This window comes from Lissotriton helveticus, chromosome 3_1, assembly GCF_964261635.1.
Source record: "Lissotriton helveticus chromosome 3_1, aLisHel1.1, whole genome shotgun sequence".
NCBI classification, from domain to species: Eukaryota; Metazoa; Chordata; class Amphibia; order Caudata; family Salamandridae; genus Lissotriton; species Lissotriton helveticus.
The window spans coordinates 2,098,160,594-2,098,183,544 of record NC_136061.1 but is presented as its reverse complement, the minus strand read 5'-3'; the positions used below and the strand labels follow the sequence as shown (position 1 = coordinate 2,098,183,544).

General features: G+C 49.6%; 1 protein-coding gene across 1 annotated transcript in view; it reads left to right on the top strand.

Moving 5' to 3' along the window:
- The window catches only part of UNC45A (unc-45 myosin chaperone A), a 367,777-nt gene that overhangs the window by 189,123 nt on the left and 155,703 nt on the right, over positions 1-22,951 (top strand). The window contains exons 13-14 of the mRNA XM_078683264.1: positions 3,781-3,921; positions 4,410-4,537. Of these exons, the coding sequence (XP_078539390.1) occupies positions 3,781-3,921; positions 4,410-4,537 (269 nt within the window). The remainder of the gene's footprint in view (positions 1-3,780; positions 3,922-4,409; positions 4,538-22,951) is intronic.

Sequence of the window (22,951 nt, the reverse complement as noted above, 5' to 3'; positions counted from 1 at the left end):
GTAGACAAATGCTTGTAGAGTCAGATTGTAATTATAAAATGATTAACATTTCAAAGGATCCAAATTAGATGGAAGAAATGTTGGTAAAGCTATAACACCTTCAGCCTATTCCGGGTTCTATAGTGTAAATAAGGTAAAGGTATGTAGCCACAACAATCATTTTAGATTAGAAAACATCCTAATCTGTTTTGATAACAATGTAGGTTTTGAGATCTTATTTCTAAAATGCAAACAACATGATGAAATACCATAAATGGGCATATTAGCACTATGGATATCCAAAGACCTTCTACTTGTAAGCTGACATATAAATCCTAGTTTATGCAATTGCTTGAATAATAACTGCTCTGCTAAAGTCTTTTCTTACTGACCGAGATCAATTTGTGACCTTAGACGATTTCGTCTGTTCTTCCTTTTCACTACCATGTGGGGTTCCACAAGGCTCATCTTTGAGTCCAACCCTTCATAACTTATATGTTACTCCCTTGGCTAGACTGATAAAATCATGTGGCTTCTTTTTTGTCTCATACGCAGATGACACCCAAATAGTGGTGCATGTATCTAGTAACCCAAAAAGAAATGTGTGAAAATTCTAGAATATTTTGTCTCAAAGGTTTTGTTTGACAGAAAGCTGTCTTTTGAAGTGCACATCCATTCCATCACGTCCGCTTCCTTTTTTATGATGAAACTGTTACAGAAAATTCTTCCGTTCATTCCAAAGGAAGTGCAGAAATTGGTGCCCTCGTCAGCTTAAAATTGAACTACTTGTAGGAAGCTGGCTCTGTATATACTATCCCAAAATGAGTTATATTGTGCATAGAGTCCAGTAGAGCCCCAAAGGGAGGCAGAGGTAAAAGTAGATAGCACTTTACTCTCTATTTGTGTTAGTCTGGACGAGCAGTAAGGATTTATCAGAGGGTAGTGGTAAGCATTTGCTATACACACTCAGGCAGCAAATTATGTCACACACCCAGAGACTGAACTTAGAGCAATTCGATTTGTATGCAAATATTATTTAGTTATTTTATTTCTAGAACCATGACAAGCCTGGTGCAGGTAAGTGAAATAAATGCTTTCAAAACCTTATACATTGTTTTACAATTGAATGCAGGTTCAAAATCAGTTGGTTAAAATACAGGCGAATCAATACTTTGAAATTACTTTTCCGTTTACTTTGTACGTTACTTTTTAGATTACTTTTTTAGTTACTTTTGCTAATCAGTGTGATATGCCTAGATACCACACTGAGACATCTCCTAGACAAACATGACATGACATACCCTGAAACCGGTGCTAGGATGCTTGTTTCCGGTCTAGGGAGGACCTGGCCTGGCAGTTTGGTCTGGACTGTTCCCATAAGGCACAGAGTCAAGAATGATTTATATATGGCTGGGCCAAAATTGGGGTGGCGTAGTGGGCAAAAGAACAATGGATTTAACCCAGATCCTTTGACTGGGGGAGAATGTTTGCATTGTCAACATTCTGTCCATCATTTGTTTGCTGTAACACATAAGAATTGGTTTAGGCACTGTAGGGTTACCAGGCTCATGCACCTGTACCCTCACCACTGGTATAGTGCACCCTACTAGAGGGGTGGCTGACCTATGCCAGGGCAGTGGGTTGTAGGCATGGCACACAGGGATATGTGCCAAGTCGACTCTTCAATTTGTTTTGCACCAAAACATGCAGCCTGCAATGGCAGTGTGTGTGTGTGTAAAGGTACAGGGCATCGTAACTGTGGCACAATAAGTGCTGCATCCCTTAGAGGCCTTCCCTGGCCACAGTGCCCCAGTACCTCTGGTACCATTTACAAGGGACTGACATGTGGCCAAAGAGTGCCAATTGGGTTTTGTCTCGATGCAGTTTAGGGAAAGAACATAGGCCCTGGGTACCTATTTGGGAGGAACCCAGAGCACACTCAAAGTACATCAGAAGTTTGGCAAGACGTGGGGGCAACCTTGCAAGAAGAGGGTACTTTCTTACAACGAGCAACATCTCCTCTTGCAAGACCTTTGCAACCAGCTCTCGAAATTCTTCTATAACAAAATTACTTCCTCGTATGGACACTCAACCGAACCCAGTCACAGTGCATTTTTCATTAAATCCCATGCAGGCATCAGTGTGGGTTTTAATGTGCTGAGTAGTTTGATACCAGACTTCCCAGTTTTCAGTAAAGCCATAATGATACTGTAGAGTTCATAATGACAAACTCCCTGCACCATATACTCTTACTGGCATTACTGCATTTACAATGTCTAGGAATTGGTTAGACACTGTAGGGGTACAGGGCTCATGCTCCTGTACCCTCAGCACTGGCATAGTACACCCAGCTAGAGGGGTGGCTGGCCTATTGCAGGGCACTGTTTTGTAGGCATGGCACACAGGGATGTGTGGCATGTCGACTCTTCACTTTGTTCTGCACCAAAACACGCAGCCTGCAAAGGCTGTGTGTGTGTGTAAAAGTACAGGGCCTCTATGGGTAGCACAATACGTGCTGCAGCCCTAAGAGGCCTTCCCTGGCCACAGTGCCCTTGGTACCTATGGCACCATTTACAAGGGACGGACCTGTGGCCAAAGAGTGCCAATTAAGTTTTGTTTTTAATGCAGTTTAGGGAAAGAACATAGGCCCTTGGTACCTGTTTGGCAGGAACCCTGGGCACACTCAGTCAAAGTACATCAGCAATTTGGCAAAAAGTGGGGGCAACCATGCAAAAAGAGGGCACTTCCTTACCCTACTACAATGCACTATTCACTAAATGCTGAAAAGTTTCCTAAATAAATTTAAAAAATTTGCAAAATGCAGCGGCTCACCTGCTTTTCAGTATCCCCAAACAAGCTTTGGTCCACGTTAACTGGCTCCCTGTCAAGAAGCACATTGATTTTAAAGCTCATTGCATTTCCTTTAAAGCATTGCAAGGATCCAGACCTGAATTTCTCAGACAGCACTTTCAGCTTTATTCCCATAATAGACCGCTATGCTCATTTTCTGCACCGAACCTAGTCATCCCAAAATTCAAAAGATCCAGATGAGGTGGTAGGAGCTTTGTTACCTATGCTTCCAAACTGTGGAATTCTTTGCCACTGGATTTGAAGCCAAAGGTTGATTTACTGGCCTTTATGAAAGCCTTAAAGACTTTGTTTTTTAACCACTATGTCTTCTGACAGTTCTCTTTGGCATTACACCAAAGGCAGTACCTACTCTGAACATTAGCGCCTAGACACCTCTGGGTATCAGAGCGCATACAAATGTTATTTTCATTTCAAGGGGTTGCCTAAATAAACCCAAGGTGCGTTTTCCATTTTACTGAGTTTGTGTTTAGTTTGAGCAGATGCTTATTAATTGGATAGGAAATGGCGTCTTTGTGGTACATTGATTGTGGAATAATCTGTACGTGTTTTTATAGATGATAGTGTGAAATGTGAAATGGGCGCCATGATCTCTCTATATATGGAAAAAGAAACAGTTCAAAAGGTTCTGAAATCTGAATGTGAAGCAGCCTGTTTATACTGATCTACATGAAAAATAAAGTGACTACACAAACATCCAAATCATTTGAAAGCCTCTTTCTTATTGAAGCACGGTATTGTCTGGTCACTCAAGGGCCTGAATACTGATTATTTTACATCCTCTTTATTACGATATTGTTTACTTTGAGATGTAATATCAGCCAGCTCGGATCATACCTTGCTGTTAACTATAAAGTGAGACTTGTAAGTATAGCAAATTTAAATTTTTGAAGTTTCAGAATTTACGTTTGTTTTTTTAAATGTTTTTTGCAGTCAGAGGACAAGACTGTGCTGTTTGCTGTTGCTTCTACCCTGGTGAACTGCACCAATAGCTATGACAAGGAAGAACTGGATCCACAAATGTTAGAGCTGGCAAAATATGCTAAACAGCATATTCCAGAGGAACACCCCAAGGTGAGTTAATAAGTGGGAAAATCAGTGAGGGTCCAGATCACTGCTGTGTAGCTATAATGTGGTCTTTTTCCTTGGAGGGAGAACATTGTAAATAATTTTTATGGGTTACAAAAAAATTACTAAATGGATTAGACCAATTTATCCTACCCTACTTATTTGTAACTGTGTTGTAGTCCTTCTTTCTCATCTTTTATTGATTTTTCCTTGTCTTTTACTTTCTCTCTTTTTCCATGACACCTACATAATCCTTGTGCTTATGCAGAGCACATGCCAGTTAAGAAGGGGGTGATAGTAATCACGCTGAGAAGACTTAATGCTGGTATTATGAATGAACATATTCATCAAGGGTGAAGGTGAAGATGTTGATAGATCTGAGGAGGGAAAGTAAGAAAGCCTAGGTGAATGATGTGTTGTATGGATCTTCTTATAGTCTTAAGCCACTGCTATGCTACAAGAATGTGTCTCTTATTATTGCCTTTCTACCTTAGGATAAAAAGGACTTCGTGGTGACTAGGATCCGAAAACTGCTGGCTGCAGGTGTTGTCTCTGCTCTAACTTGCATGGTTAGGAATGAGAGTCCAGCACTAACCGATTCCTGCAGAGAACTGATATCCAGGTAATTAAATATGATGCATTTCAGTCCCAAGATAAATTCTGTTATATTACACCAAGATATAAATGGTATAAATAGGTTTCATCACGAGGAGCCTTTTTAAATAATATTAACTAGTACTGAAATTGTGGTAAAGTAGTATTTCTGATACCTTGATATTTTGTTCTTGGAAAGATTTGAGGATGACTGAGTGAGAAATTAAAATTGAGCATTCTTTCTGAACTTTATCAATAATATAAGAAAGGTGTATTCCAAAAAAAGGCTAATTTCAAAAACAAAATGGAGGGAAAACTTGTCAAATTCATTGTTATTTGCTTAAGCAGTGGAGTGCAGCTTGTACAAAGATGGCATTCTTTTATTGATCAAACTTCAAAAACAGAATGATAAAAAGCGCAGCATAATGTCTCAATCCCACCATAAGCATCCTTTTTTTTTACATTTCTTTTTATTAAACAGTTTGACCAAAGCACATCAATTAATTACAAGCAGGCGACTTCACAATTTCTCAGTGGCATTGTATATAATACAAAATACATTACATTTAGTATCTTGACTCGATCACGGGGTAACCAGAGTTTCAGTATCGATTTGCTGCTCCGGTGGAAGACAGATGTCACCTCTGTATCGCTTCCATGCTCCCCAAACCTTATTCCATTTCCCAGGGCATCCTCTCGCTATGAAGACTGACTTTTCCCTATACATGCACCAGTCCAGATCCTCCTCCCATCTCCTCAGTTGAGGCGGCTGACTAGCGCCCCACTGCTGTACAATGTTTCGTTTTGCTACCATATACGCCCTATGTTGCCCATTGCGTAGTGTACATGTTGAGATCTGTGGGCTCCCAGACATTCAAAATGCACCTCCGGGCCTCTGGCTGCATATCAACTCCCAGTTCCACCCTCAGTGTGGTGTATGTCTCTCCAGTATATTTGTATCTGCGGACAATTCCACAGTATGTGGATGAATGTTCCCAATTCCCCACATCCCCTTCTGCACTCCCCGCTGTCTGTACGTCTCATTTGTACCAGGTCAGGTCCCGTTACATAGATCCTATGCAGTATTTTAAGCTGCACTAATCTCAGTCTGGCCTGGGTTGCAACTACTCGTGGGGAAGAAATGTCCGTCACCAATCCATTTTCCCTTAAGGGACTGCAATGGATCTTCCATGTTGTTGATCAACTTCCTACATATGATGGTTCTCTCTGTAAGATGTCCGTCTAGTATTCTGTCCTCTAGGAGGGAGGCTTCAGGGAGTGTCGTGCCACTGGGGATCTGAGAGAGTAACGCATTGGCGGACCTGGAGGTAACGGTAATACTCCGTGTCTTTCAAGCTGTACTGTGTTTGGAGTGATGCAAATGGCTGAATCGTTCCCTCCCTCCAGATGTCTTTGATTCGCTAAATCCCAATGAGGTCCCACTTATCAAACATCTTGGATCTCCAAAGGTTCCCCAGTCTCTCCAAACTCCACAGCGGAATGGCTAGTGTGAGTTTGTTCTCCCACTTCAGGTATGTTCGAGGCATGTGGGCTGCTAAATTCACATCTATTGCATAGATCGCCGCCTAGTGTTGGGTCCGGATGATTGCACATTGTTGTCCTGGAAGAGTCTTCGAAGTATCACGAGATAGGTGGCTCCTCCCCTGGACTACAGTGCGCATGGGCATCGACTCCATCCCCAGATTGTTTTTTTCCGCCATTGGGTTCGGATGTGATTTCGACGTCTCTTGTTCGGAATCAATATAACAACTTCTTTAAGGCCAAAAGGCCTTCGTTACCTCGTGGGTATTGTTCGCGTTCGGTCTCGTGTTTCTTCCAACTCTTCGAGTCGGATATCTGGAGAGTCGAGTGACTCTTCGGTCATCGAGGCTCTGTCGTCGCAGCAAGACCCCGACGAAACTACGATGGAACGGAGTCCGTTCAAGTTCTGCCCCGTGTGCGGTTCGAAGTACCCACACATCGATGTGCATCCTGTATGCAACAAGTGCCTCTCGCCGGACCACAACGAGGCCAGCTGTATGGCCTGTTCGAAGTTCAGGTCGAAGAAAACGCTCAAGCTTCGGCGCGCGGCGCGCCTCGAGGCCCGGCGAGCGGCTCCGGCACCTGTCGACATCTTCGACGACCCCGAAGCAGAAGACCAAGCTCTTCAACTGCAGATTTCGCCTCCATCGACTGAGGTCCAGGCTGACTACGGAGCACCCGTCGAGGGCCAGGACCTAGACGAAGACGTCGAGGAGGTAGGGGACGTCGAGGAAGTTTATGGGGCCATGGAAGATAGCTCGGAGGAAGAGCTATGCCCCGAACGTTTAATTACTCAGGCTCAGGTCACGGGATCGCCAAACGGCCTTACCCACGACCCTGCACCTCGATCCTCGGCCCCGCCTTCTGGCCCGGCTACGGACACACCAACGGAGCCTCCATTAAGCAAATCGAAACCGAAACTGAAACCATCGGAATCGAAAACAACAAAGATGGCCGACACGCCATCGAAACCGAAGACGTCTGCTACGCCATCGACGCCGTCGTCTTCGGAGGCTTCGTAACCGAGGAAGGCTGTCGAACAGGCTAAGGTACCGAAAGTGGTCAAGGAGCCTAGCTCGAAGAAGGTCGTCGAGCACGTGTCGAGCAAGGTGGTCGATTCGAAGTCGAGGAAGACTGTAGAACCGCCTTCGGGCAAGACTACCGCGCCAACAGGCAAACGCCCAGTCGAAGCGCAGTCGGCGAAGGGCCCCGAGCCAAAGTCTGGAGCCACGACGCAGAAACAAAAACCTGCCGATCCAAAGCCAACAGCGTGGGCGCCTACGGCCGTGGCGGAGGCCCGGACCGCAGCTGTCGAGGGTGCGTCTGCGTCTCCGGCGACCAAGGAAACATCGTCGACGCTCCGATCTTCCCCTGGTGGCGGACCGAGGTCATCGGTCGGATCTACTAAGCCCTCCGCTTCTTTTACTAAGCAAGTCTCGGACTCCCTCAAACGGATACGGGAGAAGGGTTTGACGTCGGCGACTCAAACGCCCTCGGTTCCACAGTCGATGGCGCCACCGAAAAAGACTTCGATGCCGATACTCTACACTTTACCGCCGAAGGTGGCGCCGAAGGCCTTTGCACCTCGATCGGTGCCAAAAGACTCAGGAGGTTCGGAGCAAACACAGCTCAGTGGACGTTTTGGTCGACAACCTGCACTGGAAGAGCAGTCGGAACACTATATCGACGCCAACACGGGAAAATTGACGCTCTACAAGCGGAAATTTACGTCCCAGCCTTTGGAGTCGTTTGTGATACCTCTAAAGAAGAAGAGGCCAGCACCAGACGTTCCATTACTAGTTGAGACACTTCCTCCACGACCTAGGAGGAGTCCAACACCTTCACCCACTGGCTCAGATGGAGATGGGGGTGAGCAAGATGAGTAATATAATTTCCCTGATAACGCTGACCCTGATGAGCAACAGGACTCATGGGTAGACTCTGGTGACCAGGGGGACCAACAAGTGGTGCATGACCCACAGGTTTATGGTGTGAAAACTTCTCCAACTGAAGACTCAGCGGCATTTAATGCCTTGATTGATAGGGCGGCTGCAAACCATAAGGTAGAAATGCATGCCGACCCTGTGGTAGTTGACTTTCTATTGGACACATTCTCTGCAGCAGAAAAAACTGTGAAAACACTTCCAATGCTTAAGGGTGTTCTCAAACATGCCACAGACATTTTTAAGGAACCCACGAGAGCAAGGGTGGTAAACCCGAGAATAGAAAAGAAATACAGACCGGCACCTGGGGACCCGGCTTATATACGGGGCCAGTTGCCTCTGGACTCTTTGGTGGTCTCCAATGCCCGCAAGAGGACGAATTCACAGACAACGGGTGAAGCTCCTCCCCCAGACAAAGAGTCAAAAGTGCTGGAGGCATCAGGGAAAAGGGTGGCAGCACAGGCAGCCAACATCTGGCGCATATCTAACACACAAGCCCTGTTGGCCAGGTATGATAGGGCGCACTATGACACCCTAGAGCAGCTACTACAACACCTTCCAGACGAGTTTAAAGAAGGGGCTGAGATGCTGATACAGGAGGGCAAGCTCATTTCCAACGCTGCCATTAAATGTGCGCTTGATGTTGCGGATACAGCAGCAAGAGCGATAAACACTAGTGTGATGTTGAGGCGTCAAGCATGGCTCCGCATCTCAGGGTTCAAGCCAGAGATACAGACGACTATCCTCAACCAGCCCGTTAATCCGGACAGACTGTTTGGCCCGGAGGTTGACACCACTCTAGAGAAGATCAAAAAAGATACTGAGACAGCTAAATCCATGGGTGCACTTCAGTCTCAGCAATTCAGAGGGAGCACTTTTCGTCGCTCAAGTACACGAGGTGTTAACAGAGGACACTTGGCACAGCAGACGCAATTCAATAGAGGTGGCGCACAGTCCTCGTACCCCAAACAGGGTAGAGGAGGTTACAGAGGAAACAGCGCCAAGGGCAGAGGCAGAGGCAACAACAGTTCCCGTTCCTCTGCTGCCAACAAACAGTGACTCTCTGTCACTGCCCCCCGACCATCCAACACCTGTCGGGGGAGACTCCAGCAGTTCCTGCCAGTCTGGACGGCCATCACCACAGACAGGTGGGTAAGGAAACTTATCCAGTTCGGCTATTGTTTGGAGTTAACGTCCACTCCACCCATCATACCCCCAAGACAACGACCTATGTCAGCAGAGCACGTGCATTTATTGCAGCAAGAGGTTCTTGTGATGCTGCACAAAGGCGCAATAGAGCTTGTGCCGGTGGAGGAAGAAGGCACAGGGGTTTATTCCCTGTACTTCTTAATCCCAAAGAAGGACGGCTCACTCAGACCCATTCTGGACCTGCGCCCCCTCAACCTTTACATCCTCTCAGAACACTTTCATATACTACAGCAGGTTCTTCCATTGTTAAACCAGGGAGACTTCCTCGCAACCTTGGACCTCAAGGATGCTTATTTTCACATACCACTCCACCCGTCCCACAGGAAATACCTCAGGTTCACCATACAAAACAGGCATTACCAGTTCAAGGTCCTACCCTTCGGAGTGACCACTGCCTCCAGAGTGTTCACAAAGTGTCTGGCGACCGTGGCGGCGCACCTCAGGAGACAGAACATACATGTCTATCCTTACCTAGATGACTGGCTCGTTCAAGCAAAGTCGGAACGGCAGTGCGCCGCCGACATGTCCCACACCATTCACCTCCTTCACAGTCTGGGATTTTCGCTAAACTATCCAAAGTCGCACCTTCAGCCAGCCCATGTGCGGCAGTATCTGGGCGCGACAATAAATACTCTGACTGCTACAGCTCAGCCGAACCCGGTGAGGATCGACAGCATCCAGTCGCTCATCCAGATGTTCAGACCACAACACTCACTCCCAGCGAGAGTGTTCATGCAGTTGATAGGCATGATGGCCTCCTGCATCTTCATAGTCCCGCACGCGAGACTACATATGCTTCCGCTTCAGGAGTGCTTGGCACGTCAGTGGAATCAGGCTCACGGACAGTTAAAAGACCTAGTGTTGGTGACCGGTCGGGCATACAACTCTCTGCATTGGTGGAATCCACACAACCTTTGCAAGGGCCGACCGTTCCAGGAGCCTGTGCCACAGATCATCATGACAATGGACGCTTCTCTCCAGGGATGGGGAGCTCATGTGCTCCACTACATGGTGCAGGGACTATGGACGACACAGCAAATGAAGATGCATATCAACTATCTAGAGTTGATGGCAATCTTCATGGCACTCAAGTCCTTCAAGGTACATCTGTGCAACAAAGTCGTGTTGATCCGGACGGACAACATGACAGCCATGTACTGCATCCAGAAGCAGGGGGGTACGCACTCTCCACAGCGGTCTCATCTGGCTCAGAGCATGTGGAAGTGGGCCATTCAGAGGAACATCTTCCTCATGGCGGAACACCTCCCGGGCAAGGACAATCAGATGGCGGATCTGCTCAGCAGGTACAGCCATCAAATGCACGAGTGGGAGATACATCCATCAGTACTCCGCCCGTACTTCCAGCAGTGGGGTCATCCAGAGATAGACCTGTTTGCCACAAGGGAAAACGCAAAATGCCAAAGCTTTGCCGCCAGGTTCCCGCATCCACAGTCGCAGGGCAATGCGATATGGATGAACTGGTCAGGCAGATTTGCGTACGCTTTTCCCCCAGCACCTCTCATACCGCTGGTGGCACGAAAGCTAAAGCAACACTCGATGACACTCATCCTGGTTGCTCCAACGTGGGCACGCCAACCATGGTACACCACGTTTCTAGAACTCTCCGTGGTACCGCATCAAAGGCTGCACCTCACACCCAGGCTCTTGACGCAGAACCATGGCGACATTCAGCATCCAGATCCGCAACAGCTCAATCTGGCGATCTGGCTCCTGAGGTCTTAGAGTTTGGCTACCTTAACCTGCCTCCAGAATGCATGGACATCATCAGGGAGGCAAGGAAGCCCACTACCAGAGCTTGCTATGCTGCGAAATGGAAGCGGTTTGTCATTTATTGTACAGACCATAAAATAAACCCGCTAGATGCATCCATTCCTAACATCATCTGCTATTTGTTACATCTTTACAAATGCAATCTAGCGTACGCTTCCATTCGGATACATTTATCCGCCATAGTGGCTTATCTCCAAAACAGGCAGCATCTCTCTGTTTTCAGGGTGCCTGCCATTAAAGCCTTCCTGGAGGGACTGAAAAGAGTCATTCCTCCTAGAACACCACCAGCTCCTGTGTGGAACCTCAATGTGGTCCTCACTAGACTGATGGGCCCACCTTTTGAGCCTCTACATTCATGTGAGATTCAATTCTTAACATGGAAAGTGGCTTTTCTCATTGCTATTACATCTCTCAGACGTGTTAGTGAGCTACAGGCGCTCACGATACAAGAGCCATTTATACAAATTCATTCAAACAGGGTAGTGCTACGCACTAACCCCAAGTTCCTTACAAAGGTGGTTTCACACTTTCATGTCAATCAAACAATTGAACTGCCCGCATTCTTTCCAAACCCGGAAACAGTAGCGGAAAGAATGCTCCATACGTTGGACGTCAAAAGGGCGTTAATGTACTACATTGACAGAACACAACCATTTAGAAAGACACAGCAACTTTTTGTTGCCTTCTCAGCCCAGCACAAAGGCAACCCAATTTCCAAAGCAGGAATAGCAAGGTGGATCGTTAAATGTATTCAGATCTGCTATCAGAAAGCTAAACGCACTTTAACGATCCCCCCCAGAGCACACTCCACACGCAAGTTGGGAGCCTCCATGGCTTTCCTGGGGAAAATTCCTTTGGAAGACATTTGTAGAGCAGCCACGTGGTCTACACCACACACGTTTACCAAACATTACTGTGTAGATGTGCATTCCAAGCAGCAGGCAGCTGTAGGACAGGCTGTTCTCAAAACCCTTTTTCAGACTTCTGCAGCTGGCACGGGCGGCCGCCGTTAATGGAGGGGCTGCTATCTATTCTATGCAATAGATATGAATTTAGCAGCCCACATGCCTCAAACTGAATATGCTACTTACCAGTATGCATCTGTTCTTGGCATGTAGGGCTGCTAACATTCATATCGCCCACCCTCCTCCCCGGTGCCCGTAGCGGCTGCAGATAATTTCTTGCATTCAATCATTAGCATGGACATCATTTACACTATTTCACTCCATCTCTGACACAATGGCTAAAAACAATCTGGGGATGGAGTCGATGCCCATGCGCACTGTAGTCCAGGGGAGGAGCCACCTATCTCGTGATACTTCGAAGACTCTTCCAGGACAACAATGTGCAATCATCCGGACCCAACACTAGGCGGCGATCTATGCAATAGATATGAATGTTAGCAGCCCTACATGCCAAGGACAGATGCATACTGGTAAGTAGCATATTCATTATTGACTGTGTGCAATAACTGGACGGCGTGTGCTGTGGGTCCGGTCAGCGGGAATCTACGGGGCCCAGCATATAAGGCTCTTGTATAGTCATCCCCCCCCCCACACCCCCCCCTCTGGAGCAGCCGCCTATCCGTGACATATTCGGAATCATCAGGTCGGCCAGAAACCCCATGATTAAGCGCCGCAAACTGGGACGACCAGTAGTTTTTCTTTAAGTAGGGAAGACCAATTCCCCCCATCATACCAGTTAATGATCAACTTGGAAAACGCTATACGGGGACCTGCCATCCCAAAGGAGTTGCCTCTGGTGACTCTCAATTTATTTGAAGTAGGACATCTGAAAGAGACACGTTAGTGATAGATTCCTTACCTTAGAATATCCCCAGGCTTCAGTCTGGATCCGGAAATTTTTGTGTAGCTGTACCTTTGCGCGTCGTAGACGTCGTCTGCGGCTCCGTGTCCGTCGTCGGTGTGAGAAGTTGGCCTGATATGCAGTGCTCACTGTTCTAGTGATCACTATGTATCATTCCAACAACCCTTATTGATGATTGGTTGTAAGTCAACCTTATAGACCAGCTATCCTAGTAGCATGGATACGAGCAGTCTAAGGCTAAACTCTAGAGGGCGTGTTAAGCCAGCTGTTTTACCATCACATGTACCCCTTGAACACCAAGTGAAAGGACACCACACAAGTTGTTATGAAAATAAACGTATATTTATTTATAACAAGACTACCCTGGCTCTTTATGAGACAGGGAGCTGAGCACACAACAAAACTCTTAAGAAAATACTTCAAGTCGCACAATTTACACAAATGCCCGGGGGGCACGAAAAACCATATATTACAAAAGTGGAATGCGAAATTACTAGCAGGTAAGTACTATTCTCATAGGCTTTAGAATCGCTAGGACTGGACTACTGAACCTTTTGATTGCAAGCAGGAGGCCTAGGGACGTCGTGTGCAGAGTGGGAACTCTCACGCGTAAGGCGGGAAAAAGTCTATGGAGGCTAGCAAAGACAAAGTTAGTGTTCTCGGGCGAACCCGACTAGGTAGGTTAAAAACGACAGTGGTTCTAGACACTTAGAGAGTGGGCCTACGCTGGAGCACCGGAGTACTCGGTTTACCTAGCCCAGGGGCTGCGGCTGCATAGGGTTCAAGTGTCGTCGGGTTTCTTCGTTGATGAACCAGGAGCCTGAAGAAAGAAGTTGCTGGCAGGCGACCAGTGAAGAAGTTTGTGAGGATCCAAGCCTGGATCGGTGAAGAGGAAGACCTGAAAGCAGAGGGGACCAAGTTCTGAATCACTAGCCAGTGATTGAGTGGGCACCAGAGTGGCACCGGGCGAAGTCACCTCGACCAGGTGAGTGGGCGCTGCTGGGCTCTGCAGTCTCTCGGACCAGGAGGCGTTGTCGGCGACCAGGATGGAGGTGCGAGCTGTCCCACGAAGGTCTCTGCTGTCGACGTCGCTGGACCCAGGATTGGGGCAACAAGTCTTGGCAAATGCAAGCCCACGCGGTGGACCTAAAATGGAGTCTGGAGTGGACCAGTAGGGTCCGGGGTGCTTCTCTGATGAAGGGAAGCAAGGGCCAGTCTGGAGCAACCAGACCAGCGGTGTTGTCGTCGTAGTTCGTCGTCGGGAGGGCCACTAGCCAACGGGCAAGTGACCTGGACGACGCGGTGAGCAGCTAAGAGCAGAAGGGCCCCACTCAGATCTCGTGGATGCAAGGGGGCTGGACTTCGGTGCTGGAGCTGCTCAGGGTCGGGGCTTCTCTTACCCCAAAGCACTCAGTCGAGGGTCACTCGGTGGTCGTGCTGGACAAGCGTTGTGCAGTCTTTGAAGATGGCCGGTCCCTCGAGGTCTCGTCACACCCACGAATCACAGCTGGGCTGATGATGCAGGTTGAGGTCAGAGGTGCCAGGGAAGCCGGTTCTCGTCGTGCTGGGCAGTCTTGATCCGGAGGAGAGACTTACAGCAGACCGCGATGCTTGGATGGTGCCTGCTGCTGCAGGGTGACTACTCCTTAGTCACAAGGGAGAAATCTTGAGAAGAGTCTTGAGTTCCTTTCGTGGAAAGTCGGTTCAGGATTCAACGATGATCTAATTTGGAAGGGGGCCAGTTCCTACCTTTATCCTGAAAAAGGGGGCTGGCACGCGACTAAGTCCTGCCCTATGGGTGGGACTAGGAGGGGGGTGGTTACACCCCTCTCCTTTGGCGGGCTTTTCCCCAGCTCAGGGTCTGGTGTGCCCCTGGAACTGGTTCAAGCCGGCCTATGCATAGTGAGCACCGGGGTGCCACTTGCAGTCACCTTCCTCTAAAGCCCTGCCTACCTAGGATACACAAAATCCTGTCTGGGACGGTGCTGGCACCGCCCCTGACAGGAAACCCTTTGTCCTTGCCTCCTGCGCTGGGAGGACTCCCAGCAACAGGAGGGCAGACTTGTGTCTCGGTGGCAGCATCCATTTTGTGGAGCTAAGGCTATGTCTGACTTTTAACCGGGGTTACAGGTTACCAACATGTCTTCTCCCTCTAGAGGGGTGGAATGCTACCCCCGTCGCCAGAACTAGCGAGGGGGTAGTATTCCAAAGCGTATGACACCTTACACGACATGTTTAGATAGTGTCAGTCCAAAGTTACCATAACCGCGAGGATTATAAGGCACTTAAGAGTATATGGTCTGACGCTATCATGGAAACGGCTAAGGGATAGGTCCCGAAAGCCGCAGACAGGCTCAGCTCATGCCAGAGCACTATCTCACACGATTCCAAGCACTCTGCCTTCAGGATTGTTAAGGCCTGCCACAGGAGTGACTGATAGGAGATCTGTGTGCCCATTTAGGTTTAGATATAGGGATACTATATCTAAAGCAAAGGGTGATTACACCACCTTGCTCCCAGCTGTCAAGCAGCCAGTTGTGTCTGTTTAGTTAGTCAGCCCAGGGGTGGCATAATACATGCTGCAGCCCCTGGGAGACTTCTGGGTGCACCTCAGCCCTGGGTACAGTGACTCAGAGAGGGCCCAGTGCCAATTGGATATGTACCTAGGGTACATGGAATCCATTTTACAGAGAGAGCAGTGGGCCTGGGGTCCTGAATAGCAGGGCCCCAGGTCAACTAAGTCAGAAAACCAGCAAAACACCAGGCAAAAAGTTGGGGGCAACCATAGTCAGGGATCTACCTTCCTACAGTCGTCATCGTGGGCACCGTGATGACGTCATCGGAGTACTTAGACGCCACCTCCGCGTGCTGACGTCAGTTCTTCTTTTTTCCGTGCCAGCAGAGCAGATCTGAAAAAAGTGGTACCTTAGTCATTTTTTGACAACACTTTTTACGATCCTTTTTGATCATTTTTCGAGTCTTCGACTCTGAACGGTGAGGACTGCGACCGACTGATGTCGGTCACCGGCCCTCACCGTCGGTGTCTCCACTGTCTCGGCGTCGACCACGACGAAAAGACCTGCTCCGACTGCCGGGCCCTGACTTCGAAAGCTAGGCGGGAGCGATCCCACAAGTGTCTCGAACTCCGGCAGTCGGCCCGGCGTCGTGAGAGGTCCCGGTCCGGACGGAGGTCGAGGGACCGGTCGCGGAGTCGGAGCCACCATAGCTCCGGGAGTCGACATCACTCGTCAGGTAAGCACAAGAAGTCGAAGAGACGTCATCGCTCTTCCGACTCCCCCCGACGTTCACGCGACGCAGCCGGGGATTCGGGTGACACCGCCCACGCGGCTCCGTCGGAGTCGCGGGCGTTGCGGCCTGCCCCATACCCTCGGGTCCCTGGGCAGCCCGCAACGCCGGAGGAGATTGAGCGCTTCCTCATAGCCATGAGGTCCTTCACTCCTCTTGCGGGCTCCGCGGCACCTTCGGGCCCAGCGGACCCGTCTGGGGGCCCTGGCGGGTCGGGGGCTTCTGCCCAGACGGCGGTGGGTGCTTCGGCCCCGACGCCGCCGGCGCCTTAGGGCCCGGTGCTGCAGGGCCCTGCTGGAACCGCTTCTGGATCCGGGTCGTCGCCGGTTGACCTGACGACTTCACCGGCGCTGGTCCCTCAGGTGTCACCTCCGGCGCTGTCTTCGGGCGGTGCCGTCCCCGATACCTCCCTCGATCCGGTTCCGGCGCCAGTGCGGCGCTGCTGGGCGCCGTTCTCGACGTCGATTGGGGAGTTTTACTTCAACGAACCGGCCCCATCCATTGACAACCCTGAGTTTCAGGAGAAAGGGTGATGAGGTGTATTGGGAGGGGTCTGAGGACCCTCTGACACGGGAGTGTCAGTCCCAGAAAGACTCGACAGGTGGACTTGGGGATGCCAGTGGTCTGGACACCTCGCCAGACACTGGTTTTGTCTCGCCTCCCACCGTGGCTATGGAGGAGGGGGCAACCTACAGTGTGGTTTTGACGCGGGCGGCCAAGGCCTTGGCCCTTGAGCTCCCCGTCGCGGCCGTGAGGACTAACCAACTCACTGAGGTCCTTAAACCGCAGTCATGCTTGGCTGAGCCTCTGCTGCTGTTAAATGAGGCCTTGACTGACGTTCTTTTGGGCACTTGGTCCAGGCCCGCTACAGGTTCGCCTGTAGATAGGAACGTCACCGCCCGGCCCCGGGCAACCCATGTTTCCTCTCCACCCACCCCACCCCCGAGAGCCTGGTCATCCAGGCTTCCAATTCCCAGTCCGCATTCCCGTCGGCTCTGCCAGACAGGGAATCCAAGAGGTATGAGCAGTACGGCAAGAAGGTATTCTCCTCCCTGAGTCTGGGACTGCGGTCTTCCAACACCGCATGCCTCTTGGACCGCTACACCCACTCTCTGTGGGACATGGTCGCGGAATACCAGAATGCCCATTGGAGGTACGGGCTAAACTCGGCCAGGCCCTTGTGGAAGACCGGGATGCAGCGCGGTATTCTATCCGGTGGGGGCTGGATACCACCGACTCACTCGGCAGAGTGATGGCAATGACGGTGGCGATTCGTCTCCACGCCTGGTTGAGGTCCGCCAACTTTTCGGCTGATGTCCAGAATACACTCATGGACATGCCGTTTGATGGCTGTCGCCTTTTTGGCGACAAGGCAGACCATGCGCTTGAGTGCTTTAAGGTCTCCAGGGCTATGGCCAGGTCCTTGTCCCTCTCGGCCCCGCGCCAGCAAACGGGTGCCTTTCGTGGCCAAGGAAGGGGCGCCCCCACATGTGCTGCCAGCCACGGACCGCAGACTAACATCCAATGCGGTGGCGGCCGTGGAAACCGCCGTGGAGGCGGTCGGGGACAACGGTGAGGTCCGTCCACACCTTCCCCCGCAGCATCCGCCTCAAAAGACTCCTAGTCCGTGCTTTCAAGCCCATGTGACGCCTGTGGGGGGCAGGGTTCGCCATCGTCTCTTCCACTGGCGCACTGTCACATCGGACAGGTGGGTGCTGCAAATCGTCCGAAGGAGCTACTCCCTCCCCTTCGAGGCGACCCCTCAAGCCATGCCACCGCAATACCACCGCGTATCTGGGGATCATTTGCGACTTCTGCAGGAGGAAGTTACGGCCCTCTTGGCCAAGGGGGCCATCGAGCGCGTTCCTGGGCCGGAAGTAGGGTGTGGTTGCTACTCCCACTACTTTCTGGTACCCAAGAAGGGCAAAGGGGCGTACGCCCTATCTTGGATCTACGGAACGTCAACGGCTTCCTCCGGAAGGAGAAGTTCAAAATGCTGACACTGGCTCAGGTCTTAGCTGCCCTGGACCCAGGAGACTGGATGGTAGCGTTGGACTTGCAGGACGCTTATTTCCACATCCCCGTCCTGCCGGCCCACCGGCGCTACCTGCAGTTCACGGTAGGCCACGAGCACTTTCAGTTTACCGTGCTCCCCTTCGGCCTTACCAGCGCCCCACGGTTGTTCACGAAGGTGATGGCGGTGGTCGCAGCTCATCTGCGCAGGCTAGGGGTTTCAGTCTTCCCCTACCTCGACGACTGGTTGTTGAAGGCGCGCTCGCCCCAGACAGTCGTCAGCCACCTCCAGACAACGGCAGACCTCCTGCAACAGCTGGGGTTTTCCATCAATGTGCCGAAGTCACACCTGTGCCCCTCTCAGAAGCTCCTCTTCATTGGAGCGGTTCTCGACTCGGCGCAGTTTCGGGTTTATCCTCCCGAACAGCGGGTTCGGGATATTCAGGCTCTGATTCCACCCTTTCAGCCTTTATCCCGGGTCTCGGTCAGGTTGACGCTGCGGCTTCTGGAGCTGATGGCCTCCTGCATCCTTCTGGTGCATCACGCCCGGTGGCGGATGCGGGCTCTGCAGTGGGATCTGAAGTTTCAGTGGGCCCAGCATCAAGGCAACCTGTCCGACCATGTCTTGATCTCGGAGGGCACTGCGAGACAGCTGCAGTGGTGGCTCACGGACCGCGATTGGGTCAGCGGCAGAGGCCTCTCCCTTTCCCAACCGGAGCACGTGGTTGTGACGGACGCGTCCCTCCAGGGCTGGGGAGGCCACATGGGAGAGGCGGAGATCAGAGGCCTCTGGTCTCCGGCGGAGTCCCGGATCCATATCAACCTTTTGGAGCTGCGGGCGATTCGTCGAGCACTCGGTGCATGATGGATCACAAATGGCGTCTGAACTCGGACGTAGCACAAGGCCTCTTTCAGGAGTGGGGAGAGCCTTGGTTAGATCTATTCGCCACAGAAGAGAACACGCAATGTCATCAGTTCTGCGCGTTTGAATTTCCAAGGCGGCACTCGCTCGGCGACGCTTTTCGTCGCGAGTGGAGTTGCGGTCTGTTGTATGCCTTATCGCCTATACCACTTCTGCCCAGAGTGCTGAAGAAGATCAAACGCGACCGGGCCCAAGTCATCCTTGTGGCTCCGGACTGGGCACGAAGGTATTGGTATCCCGAGCTACTCAGTATGTCAGTCGATCCCCCGGTTCGTCTGCCTCTTCAGGAGGACCTTCTGTCACAGCAGCAGGGGACGGTCCTCCACCCAAACCTGTCCAGTCTCCACCTCCATGCTTGGAGATTTAGCGGTGACAGTTGAGGCCATTTGATTTGCCTCCTGAAGTTTGTAATGTGATTCTGGCAGCCAGGCGTCCCTCCACAAAGTCGGTATACGCCTGCAGGTTGAACAGATTTGTGGCATGGTGCACAGCAAAGGCTGTGGATCCTCTCTCTGCACCTCTTTCTGAGGTTCTTCTCTTCCTTCTTTCTCTTGCCCAGCAGGGCTCTGCTCTGGGCACTATCAAGGTCTACCTTTCTGCCCTTTCAGCCTTTATAAGGCTGCCGGATCAACCTTCTTTGTTCAAGTCCCCTATTGTAACTCGTTTTCTGAAGGGCATCACACACATATTTCCTCCTGTTCCGTTTCTGATGCCCCAGTGCGACTTGAACCTTGTACTTACTTACCTAATATGTGCTCCCTTTGAGCCGCTCCATAACTGTCGTCTCCGTCTTCTTACTTTGAAGACTGCTTTCCTGGTTGCCATCACCTCTGCCAGGAGAGTGAGTGAGCTCCAGGCTCTTTCTTCCAAACATCCATTCCTTTCTGTCCATCCGGACAAGGTTGTGTTGCGGACAAGACCCTCTTTCCTGCCCAAGGTAGTCACAGCCTTCCATATCGGGCAGTCATCACCTTGCCCACCTTCTTTCCGCCTCCGCATCCCTCGAAAGAGGAAGAGAGGCTCCACCGTCTGGACCCAAAACGTGCGCTCTCATTCTATCTGGATCGCACACGCCAGTTCCGGGTGGATGACCAACTCTTTGTTGGTTACGCGGGCGCTAAGAAGGGACGGGCGGTGCACAAGCGGACCATCTCTCGGTGGATCGTGTTGTGTATCCAGGCATGCTACTCCTTGGTTAAAAAGGAACCGCCTGTTGGGCTGAGGGCCCATTCCACTCGGGCCATGGCGACTACTACTGCCCTGGGCCGGGAAGTCCCCTTGCAGGACATTTGTCAGGCAGCTACGTGGGCCTCGGTGCACACGTTTGCAAGGCACTACTGCCTGGACAGCCAAGTCCGGAGGGATAGCTTCTTTGGCCCGTCCGTCCTCCAGGACTTTCTGGTGTGATTATTGGTTCGCAGACCCACCACCGGGGTTGGTATTGCTGGGGTATCTATTCCAAGGTAAGGAATCTATCACTAACGTTTCTCTTTCAGATGCACAAGTTACTACTTGTGTAACGATATGTCTGTAAGAGAGATTAGTTAGTGATAGATTCCTTACCGACCCACCCATTCTCCCCGTTCTGCGAACCGATATCTAGGGTTAAGGTCATCCCCTTTCAGGGCCCTAGTTTCAATGGCACCAGTGTTCGTTTTTAACATGGCTCTGCGTTTCTGGCGCGGAAAAGCTATGTCTAAGAACTGACGTCAGCACGCGGAGGAGGCGTCTAAGTACTCCGACGACGTCATCACGGCGCCCACGACGGACGCGGAGCCGCAGACGACGCCTACCAACGCGCAAGGGTACGGCTACGCAAAAATTTCCAGATCCAGTCTGATGCCTGGGGATATTCTAAAGTAAGGAATCTATCACTAACTAATGTCTCTTACAGATATATCGTTACACAAGTAGTAACTTGTGCGTAAGGACTGGATCCATCGTATTTTGGAGTGCATATAGAAAACGCAGCAAAGCCATCATCTTAAACAGCACCGCCCTGCCCAGCATGGAGAATGGAAGGGACCTCCAGTGTGCAACATCCCTTTTCAGTCTCTGCATGGGTGGGTCTAAATTACGGGCAAAGCGGATTTTCTGATCCAGTGCCACTTAGATCCTGAGTTATCGAAATTCCTTCGGATCAATTAGGATCTGGCAGTTTTGCGGGATTATATGCGAGTCGCCCTAAAGGACGTAGACTAATGATTTGGCTCCAAAGGCATCCTTAATGTTGACAACCACATTATTGATGAACAGTTTTTGCTTGTTGCTATGGGCTCTCTCTTCATTTCACATACTTTCCTCTCTCCAGCTGTGCAAGCAAATCTTTCATTAGTTTTAGCCATTTTATTTGGGCTGTTATGGTAGGGGGGTTTTCTTAATGCTTTTATCAAGGCACTGTTTTCCATTTTATACTGTACCCTGCAGGTTCTCTGAACAATGGGAGTCTGTTTGTGGGCTTATTCATCTTCATTTGAAGTGTAACTTAGGCTCCAATTTTAACGTTGGTTTTGATATGTTTCATGTTTAATTGGTTTGAGTCTGGCTTAATTTCCAAAAACTGCAAATAAATATTCTGCATTTGTTCAGTTTAATATTTAGTCTTCAACGTTTAGCAACTTTTTCTGATGTTTTTATACTGTTTATGGTGTCACTGAATCAAGTTCTTTAAAATATGACTTTGCATCTCGTAAGCAAATTGTGATCATGGCTGAAGATGAGTATCACATGAACTGTCTGGCCACCAAATATATACATGTGAGCTGTTCAGGTCTGCATGCATGGAAGATAGACAGGAAAGCGCTGACTGGTTTGCCCTGCTTATTTCCTTTTGCGTTGTAGAATTGGCCTCATTCGATGCACATATTTCTACATTCTGCATAGTTAGAGTTTCTCATTTCTCTCATCCCCAGGATAACAGTGCCAGCATTAAGTTGGAGGAGCACTATTTAACCTTTCTTTTAAAAGTAGCAGAGGTCCTTGTCTGTAGTAAATGTCTTAGTAATGTCATAGGGTACATTTTTCTAAAGATTCCTTGGCAATGTCATGACCCAGATGTGCAGTTACAAGCAAAAAGAGAAATGGCTTCTGCTAATATCTGAGACATTTAAGACTAGGAACATCCTTACTCCTAGGAAAGAGTAAGAACCAAAAGGTACTTTTGATGCCAACATGTTTTGGCACACAGTAAGCCCTGTGATTATAATGATCTTTCACTTTATTGCACGAAATTCAAGGCAAGCTAAGTTAGTGCATTTCTTCAAATCAGTCATATCATACCTTCCTACTCAGAATATGTTACCATATTTTGAGTTATTTTCTATGAGACATTTCCTTTTTGTGACCTAATAGGGCAGGTTATTTCTAGACTGGAAAACAGGATACCTTCAGCCATTAAAAAACAAAATGATTGATGTTGTGCTTTCAGTCATGGTTATTGTATTCTGGGTTGTGTATTGCAGAGTTTTATGAAGTGGATGCTTTAATGGACAATGGTTTGGAACCTTAAACTCATTTTGATGAAGAAACAATGACTTCAAGTAAAGTATTCATAGGTTTGTTTAATGTTACCAGATGCTCCCCTTTCTACATCATTTGATTTTTCATAGATTCACAGCCTTAAATCATTACCCATCGTCGAAGTGGTAGTCCATCAGTAACTTTAACATAGTAGTAAAAAGCACTGCCTACTATGCTAATAGAAAAGTGTCTTTTTATCAGCCCACCCACCTCGTTGTAAAAGGCCCAAAAGTAAGTCCATGAGGTGCAAGGGCTCCTTGCTTCACTCCTCCCAGTGGCCACTCCACCTCAGATTTCTACTGCATGTTGTGTGAAAGTGCTAGCCAGAGCTTTGCTCTCACTTCAGGTCTGTGAAGTCTACAATTTATCT